Below are 9,159 nucleotides of genomic sequence, written 5' to 3' on the forward strand. Positions count from 1 at the left end.
TCAAATAATAGTTGTTTCATTCACTTTTATAGCACTAGTGACAACTAGAGTAACACGATTATATCGCAAAGGAACACTCACAAAGGATATATCGACAAAGCTTTCATAAATAAGGAAAAATCCAAACTATTCCAAAGAGTAAATTCTATCCAATTTTTTTTATTTTTTATTCTTAAATCAACAAGTTCAGCAAAATTATAGTCATGAATGACGTTGAAGAGGTGGTGTTTTGATTGAATTAGAGAGCCTTTCGCATCACTATAGCTGCTGTTCAGAGTGCATCGGGTTCCTTCTTTAGTCTCTTACATGAATTATTGGTCGAATTGTAAGCTCAATTAAAAATAGAATAAATTTTAAGAATATTTATAAAATATTACAAATTAATAAATCAATTTATATAAATATTTTCTTCTCAAAAAAAAAAAAAAATCATATAATGACTTACTTCATGTAATACCAATTATTGATCTCTTTTTGTTTAAGATAATACATGTAGTACTCAACAAAATTCATATATTTTTAGTTTAAAAAAAAACATTTAAAAGCCAATTCCTAATTTAGAATATCAAATTGGATTAAATCAATGTTCAAATAAAAAACGTACATGATTAGTTATAAAGGGCAAAAGGAAAACAAGACAAGTTATAAAGGAAATTGGATTTAGCTTAATACAAAAGTAAAGCAAAAGATACAATCATAAAATTAATATTAGGATATATGAAGAAGGTGCACGAGAAGTAAAAATAAAAAAATTTCATTTAAGGCAATATATTATAGAAAAAAGATCACACTGATCAATACTGGGACTATTTGTATATTTAGGGAGTTTGCATACCATGGAGAGGCTATGTCAGATCTACTTCGATGCATGGCACACATTACGATACCTATAACATGAGCATATTCAAGTTGTGCAATTGTTCTTTTAGTATTTTTGCTAAACTTTAAGTTCGGATCAAAAGATGTGTTTGCTTCCTTATTCACTTTGAGATTTCAAAAATCTTAAGTACGTTCTCAGCATAATGTAATTGATTTAGTGCAAAATCCTCACTATGTCTTTTTAATTTGTTTCTGTGGGGTCTCGTTTTTCAGCCCAATACCACACAGTGGGTGGGATCTTGGACCAACGGGCCCAATACAATGAATTTGTAGAGAATGGACTAAAAGGCTAGGCCTTGGTGAATGGACTGTCGTTAGTCATGGTGTTCATGATGATCACACAGAGGTGAACTGAGTTTATCCAAGAAGACTTTCTCCTCGGTATGGCCTGAGTGGCTCCAGTTCTTGGACCTGGTCCCAGTCCCCTTTCTGGACTACTTCTTCCTCCTTTTATACTAGCTTTCCCCCCCACCCCCTCACGAACGTCCACGTGTAGGTTCAGCTTTATAGGGCTGATATTTGTCCCATCAGCCCATACCCAAAGTGGTTGGGGGTGGTTGTAAAATCTGAAAAGCATGGCTCTATCAGGTGCAGAGTACTTAATTGCAGTAATGGCAACTTTTCCCTTGTTCTTTGTCGTTTTAGTACTTTTCCTATTCGGCGAAATGACCTGGAATGTCATTACCAGGACCAAGTTGCTCCCTTTGCCCTTGGCTACATTTATGGCCGAGGAGGGTCCTTCCCATGGCTGAGGAGGATCCTTCCCATGGCCAAGGGGGTAGGCCTTCCTTAGATAGGGCCCTATGCCCAGCGCAAACATTGACATGGGCTTCCCGGTTTTATACCCCCCACAGTTTCCAAATAGAATCTCCTTTACACACACCTTTTAAATTTGTCCAAAATATGAGTATATCATCATCATTTAAGAAAGATGTCTTTACATCTATTTGATGTACAATCAACTTGAAAATGGATGTAAGTGTTGGGATTAGTGTCCTAAAATCCAATTATATGACATTATTTTATCATTAAAAGTGTTTTATTTTCAAAGATTGTATGAATATGATATTTTTCCGAAAACTAATGCTAACAACACTTGAATAGAAGTGATCTTAGTAACTAGTTCATAACTATCATAATAGTTCATCCCTTCTCTTTACTTAAAACCTTTTGACCCAAACCTTATTTTAAGATGTGAATGGACCTATCAGTGCGATACATTCTCATAAACACCCATTTACAATAATTTGGTTTTAAACTTGGAAGATAATCCACTAAGAGTCAAGTATTATAAGATATTGACTCAATCTCATCATTCATAACTTCTTTGCAAAAAGTTTCATATCTAAAAGCCATAGCACTAAACGTTTTAATGATTATTCTCCGCATTACTATGGGTATTTTATTTAGTACCGCATCTGTATTACTTTGAACAAGGTCTACAAGACCTTCATAGGAAATGAAATACAGACCAAAGTCATTTTCTTTCTTCATTTTTCGACTCCTTTCACATAGTGAATAGCTATGAATCCTTTTAGTACGACGTAAAGTGAATTTAGGATTGGAGTCACTTTCTTGTGCTTGAGTAGGCATTGACTATTGAGGCATCCATTGAATCATTGTTGAATTTATTTCGATAAACTCATCTCTTGATTCCACAACTACATTGTAATTAATTTAAGTCAAACAATCTATATGCCTATGAATGTTTTGTATATCCCACCAACATAGGTTTATAGCTCTTGGTCCTAATTTTATATTCTTTGGATATAACACTTTATAAAAGGCAAAACACCTCTACACTTTAAGCTACATTAGGTTTAGTTGTCTTCCATTCCATACAGAGATAACTTAATTTTCTTGGAAGAAACTCTACCATGTACATGGCACATTGTAAGCAAAGCTTCTCCCTACAAATTAAATGATAGCTTTGAATGTCTACTCTGCTTGAGATAGCTTGCGTATTTACCATTTAACACTTAAGAAGGTGCTCTGTTTGGCCTATCAATACTTCAAAAAGTTCTGTTGATATTTAACTACATGGAGCTTGCTCAAGTGGCCATTTACAGACTAGAGTTTTATTTGAAACAATTAAATTTCCATGATTAATGATGCACTGACTTATATGCTGTGCCAAAACTAAATCCTTCAAACTTAGGGAAATAAAAGAGTAGGAATCAAATTGTATGATTCACATGAACAGAAGGATGACGGTGACTCTAGTTATTTGCTAACTTTCATAACTTCTTCAACGGATATATGCCATCGCTACTTGTAGCCGCACCCCCCCCCCCCCCCCCCCCCCCGGGGGCACGCGGGAAGTAAGAAAGAGAGAGTAAATGAATGTTTATAGATGTAAATCCCATGCTCACCCCAAAACTTAAATACTTAGAGAAGTTGAACATCCAAACAAAGCCTACTAGAAGTTCCTTTCAATTTTTTTTTTTTTTTTTTTTTTTTAAGTAATTAAAGATAAGGGGAAGATTAACAGTAACAATCTAAATATGTCATAGCCTAACTGTTAGATTCTAAGTACTTAGGAACTAATGTATTAGAACTTTAATTTGTATTGTTGGCAAACCATGATCAAAACAGGTTTTTAGTCTTGTTTAGACTTGCTCAAAATGTATGCGTTTTATGTAAAATTGGAATCGAGTTGCTGCAGAAGTTATAGTATGATTCTGCTTGGCTCGATAGATCGAGTATTAGACTCAACTGATCGAAATTCGGGCAGAACATTTTTCTTTAGAATTTTTCAACTCAACCCTAAGCCCATATGACTTGTAGGGTTTTATGTTTTGCCCTAAGTATAAAAGGGAAAACCCTAACCACGTTTTATGTAGCTCTATTTGTTGTGTGTGTGAATATCTTGTGAGATCTAAGAGGTGGTTGCCTTCACACATACTTAGGATTATCAAGAAGGAGAATTCGATTCAAGAACTTGATGATCATTCAGTTGTTGCAATAAAGAGCTTAAAGATATACAAGCAGGAGTGCTTGTGCTTGCTAGGAATCCAAGAAAGAAGTAGTCCATGGACTTGGAGCTATCATTGGGTCGTGGTAGTAAGTTTTCTATTCGAGGTAGCAATAGGATGTTAGTGGTCTAAGTCACTATTATGTAAACTTCAATTTTTTCTAGTGGATTTGTTTTTTACCTTGAGGATAGGTAGATTAAATCATTCCCAGGTTTTTTATCAATTTGGTTTTCCTAGATTATCATATCGTGTGTTCTTTATATCACTGCTTTACTTGATATGATATATTTGTGTTAACTTAGATTTGATAATTTGATTAAGTAATCACTTGGCTAAATAACTAGGTTAATCTGGTTGTGTTTTAAGTGGTCTAAAAACTAATACTAACATCTAGGCTAAGCCGAAAAATTAACAGTAACAATCTAAATATGTCACCAATGACGAAAGGTTAAATTAATTAGAGTAGTTGAAAAGCACAGAAAATTGGGTAGCCTTACATTGAGTGTCATGAAAAAATTATGCATGCATGTGTTTCTTCTTCTTTCAATGCCACCAGCTCTTTATATATTGTAATTATCACCTAAATTAAATAAAAGGTTTTCTGTTCATCATTGGCCCCCAATTTGAAAAAGAATGCAAAATACAGTATGTGCTTTATCATTAATTGGATCCAAATAAACACGAAATTTGCCATTACACCTCTATATATAATAAGGGGAAGCAAAGACATTTTCATTAATCTGTGCTTTGTAGTTTGTACCATATTTAGTTGATCATTAGCTAAGCTGAGAACTATCACTACAGAAAAAAAAAATGTCTCTGAAGGGTAAGGTGGGGACTGAAATAGAAATAAAATCACCTCCAGAGAAGTACTATAACATCTTTAAGGGCCAAGCCTACCATGTTCCCAACGCCGCTCCTGACCATATTCAGGGGGTTGACGTTCATGAAGGTGATTGGGAGACACATGGCTCTGTCAAGATCTGGAAATATACACTGGGTAAGGCTGTACCCTACTATTTTCATATTTGTTCTTGACTGAATTTCTTATTCTTTTTCTTTATTTTGCACTTCACTAGCTCACAACAAGAGCCCACACCATGTATTTTAGCTTCTAAAACGTGTTGGACTTAGCTTAATTGGGTGATTCTCATCGTCATCGTCATCCTCTCCATTTCACTTAAAATAGAAACAATCCAGTTCACAGTTAGAGATTTTATTTTTTTAATTTGATAATGTACACAGTATTCCAGGTCAAATAAATGAAAACGTTCCAGATACAGACATACAATTGAACATAATAATAATAATAATAATAATGATAATGATAATAATAATAATATGAATATGATCCTTGGCCTAGGCTAATAATGGTTGAGTGCATGAATGACTCAAAAGTAGAAATGCTATGCCCCACATAAATTGATAATAAAAGTGAATAATTATAATAATATTCTCAAATTTAATGATTCATGTTTTTGTGTTTAATAATTTCCAACTTTTATAATAAGGTTTAAAATAAAAGTTCAATATATATTATAATTTCCCAAGATTAATAAAACAAAAATATTCTCGTACTGTTGTTGTGGTACTAGATTTTTGTCTTTGTTTTACCTTAGGAAACCTCAAAGAATTCTGGATAACAAAGAGGAAAAAACTTTTCTTCCTTTCATGATTGTTATGGGGATCACATTATACTGACCTTGCAAATTTAGGAAACTTAATAACCACTTTTCATTCTTAAAGAATGTTAGGCCAATCACTCACAATTTTGTAATATCGTACATAATATTTTGGACAATTATTGTTAGACTTAATAAGTCTGATGTCTATATATTATTGTGAAATTGATCGAATTTGATATTCATATTTTCTTGTGAAACAATAGAGGGGAAATCCGGCCTGGTCTTCAAGGAGAAGGTTGAATATGATGATGCAAATAGGTCAGCAACCCTTATTGGTGTTGATGGAGATATCATGCAGGAATACAAGACCTTTAAGGCCACCTATCAGGTTGTTCCGAAGGGTACTGGAAGCTTGGCCAAATTGAACATTGAATATGAGAAACTTAGGGAGGATGTGCCAGCTCCAGATAAGTACATCACTCTGATGGTTAATATCACCAAAGGTATCGATGAGCACATTACTAAGGCATAATTGAAAGGATGTATCGGCCTCTAGTGCTTGTATAAAATAAGCATAAGGCTCGCAGTTGTATTTAACCAAGCATGTATAACTATGTTTTGGGATCAGATCTCTCTAATGAAGTACCTATGGTTTGTAATAAAATAATGAAGGGTGGTTACGTACCAATGGCCTGTAGGTCAATTGGCGCATCCAACCCCTTGTGTGAGGCAAGTCAGGGCTATTAATAAAGTAATGGTTTGTTTTGATATTAAAATTGGGATGCGTAAACTCAGCATGAATTTTCTTCTCATTTCTCTCTTAATTCTTTTTTTGGGTGCTATTTTAATTTCATAGACGACCATCACATAGAAGAATAACAATGACATTTTCTTCTAAAACTATAGAAGCGAATGTACTTGACACTCCAAAAGCTTTGAGGGACTTGTGGAAAATAAGTATGTCACTCTGATGGTTAATATCACCAAAGATCTTGATGCACACATTATGAAGGCACAATAGAAAGGATGTATCCTCTTGTGCTAGAGTATTATAAGCACGAGAGCCCATAGTGTATTTAAGCAAATATGTGTAACTATGTTTTGGTCAGAACCATCTAATGAAGTACCTATATGGCATGTAATAAAGTAACAAAGGGTGGTTGCCAATGGCTTGTAAGTTGATTTTGGGAAATTTCGCTGCTACTGAGCTTAGTGATAATTTAAGAGAGAGAGAGAGAGAGAGAGAGAGAGAGAGAGATATTTTTGAGAAGTATTAGGTTTAAATGGATGGCACGTCCAACCCTTAAAAATTAACTCTAATTTTGACGCATGAATCGTGATAAATATTAAATTGATCTAATCTTATATATTAACACCTTACTTTACAATACACCATCAAATCTTCTATTTTTACATACAACTCGTTAAAATAATATAAACAACTCAACATATATTTTTTGAGATAGTTACAACTTATCTTCTATTTTTACATACAACCAATTAAAATAATATAAACAACTCAACATATATATTTTTTCTGGGGCCAAAATGGGTATTTGCCCTTTTCGCCAAAACTTTCTAACAAAATGCCCCCTATCTGAAACTATTTAGAGAAATGCTCCTATTTTGAAACTCGATTTTCTAAAAATCGAATTTCAATTTAAAACTCGATTTTTGGATAATCGAGATATAGTGAACTGAAACTTTAAAAAAAAAAAAAAATTGTGGAACTTGAGTTCCAGATTTTTTTTTTTTTTTTTTTTTCTAAGTTCAATTTTGCTATAGCTCGATTGTCCAAAAATCGAGTTTTACATTTAAAACTTGATTTTCTAAAAATCAAGTTTCAAAACAAGGGCATATTTCGAAATAGTTTCAGACATAAGGCAATTTGCTGGAAAGTTTGTGAGAAATAGGTAAAACCTTATTTTGGCCATATTTTTTGAGATAATTATAACTTATGACGTTCACTCCTGATAATACATTTTTATTATCAGACTTAGAAACCAATTAGTTTTTTGTTTAGACGGAGATTGAACCATTGATCTCTTATTCAACCATTAGGAACTTTACTAATTGAATTAACTGGAACCCACAACAATCTAACATATTAATTTCTCTATGACCTCTCCCTCTCTTTCTCTTCCTCTCCAACCTATGAAAATAAATGATTTAAATAATAGTAGCGTGTTGTTAAATATTTTTGAGCTTTAACACCTTTAAAATAGTATGAGTTTTGATATTTGAAGTGCTCAAAATAGTTTTTTTTAGTAGTTTTACAATCACTACTATGAATTCTTTGGTAAGCTTTATAAAAATTTAGTCTACTAATATAAGTGAATGTAAGGGGGGTTAGGGGAGTCGAGGGGCCGGGTAGTCCCCCCCCCCCCCCCCCCCGGGGCCAGCCCAAAAATAAAAAATAAAAAACCCTTAGTACTTAGCTAATACTTATTAAAAACCCTTGCCTACTTTTTCTTTAGATAGAAATAGCACTCTAGATCAAAGTAATACATCAATTTGGACTATCTTCCTTAACCTGGGAGGAATTTCATCTAACTAGAAGTTCTACTCACTCACCCTTAATGATAATTTAGCCAACTAAAACTCCACTCTATTTTTTTGGTCTTGAAATAGAGCATAACTCTAACTTCTAAATGAACCAATAAGCAACTATAAGTCCCCCACTAGCATGCTTTACACATAAGTTTTAGTGAGTCCCTACCCTACCTTATCAAAAAGGCCCTGATCAATCCCTTCAAGAATGCACTCTTGCATACCAATGTAGAAATGAAAGTGCACCGCTAGGAAAGCCACAATCCATCTTGAACCTTGATAAAGCCCCTCTATCTTAGCTATTATAATATTTGAATTTTTTTTAATCTTTTTCTTTTGTGAAAGTTTCTTATTCAATCATATAGTTAATTATATATTCAAATTTTAAAAATAGTTCATTTCTATGACAGTTTAGAAACTAAATATATACACAACATATTAGGGAAATAAAACATTATTGTTTGCTTTAAGATAATCTAAAAATGATAATATGATCTCAATTTTTTTGTAATAATTTACTAAATTTTATAAAAATTTGTGTATAAATAGTAAGAAGTAACATAAATTTACTAGATAAATAGAATATGATGAATAATTGAAGATCCTTTCTTTTTGTGAAGATGTTTACATAATTACATTAAAATATCACTTAGTATCCAAATGAATAATTTCAAAATTTCAAAATTGGTTTCCAACATTATATATTCACACAATATGCGTATATCATATATATATATATATATATATATATATATATTTTGTCTCCCTTCAACTCAAATCCTAGCTCCACCACTATTTGGATGTCTATCACCCTTTTAAGCTTGTACCCTAACTTTGTACTCAATCTAAAGCTAGTTAATTAGACCTTTATAAACAGGACCTCAAAATGGTTCTTCGTTTAAAACTGAATAACAACTCCTTCCCTCAGCTCTATTTCATAAGGCTTATTACGTATTATAAACCATGTATGGGATGGGCCCACAGACAACTCCTAAATGAGTCGCATTCATTTGGTAGACATAGTGGTGCATTCACGGGTTACACCTTGGGTTTTTACAATCACCTTAATCTCTCTCTCTCTCTCTCTCTCTCATTTTTGCTAATTCTTTCTCAAGCTATCATTTCCCTTT

General features: G+C 33.0%; 1 protein-coding gene across 1 annotated transcript; it reads left to right on the top strand.

Moving 5' to 3' along the window:
* The first annotated feature begins 4,667 nt into the window (after nt 1-4,667).
* Nucleotides 4,668-6,134, top strand: LOC115982827 (MLP-like protein 28). Its single transcript, XM_031105544.1, has 2 exons — nt 4,668-4,854; nt 5,743-6,134. Exons 1-2 carry the CDS (start codon nt 4,668-4,670, stop codon nt 6,009-6,011), a joined length of 456 nt encoding a protein of 151 aa, XP_030961404.1. The 3' UTR covers nt 6,012-6,134.
* Nucleotides 6,135-9,159: the final 3,025 nt, after the last annotated feature.

Source organism: Quercus lobata, chromosome 3, assembly GCF_001633185.2.
Source record: "Quercus lobata isolate SW786 chromosome 3, ValleyOak3.0 Primary Assembly, whole genome shotgun sequence".
NCBI classification, from domain to species: domain Eukaryota; kingdom Viridiplantae; phylum Streptophyta; class Magnoliopsida; order Fagales; family Fagaceae; genus Quercus; species Quercus lobata.

What these genes read in the sequence shown, in the direction of transcription:
- LOC115982827 (XM_031105544.1), top strand. Translation starts at nt 4,668, where the DNA reads ATGTCTCTGAAGGGTAAGGTGGGGACTGAAATAGAAATAAAATCACCT. An exon ending in GATCTGGAAATATACACTGG is followed by an intron (nt 4,855 to 5,742) that starts GTAAGGCTGTAC and finishes GTGAAACAATAG; the next exon opens with AGGGGAAATCCGGCCTGGTC.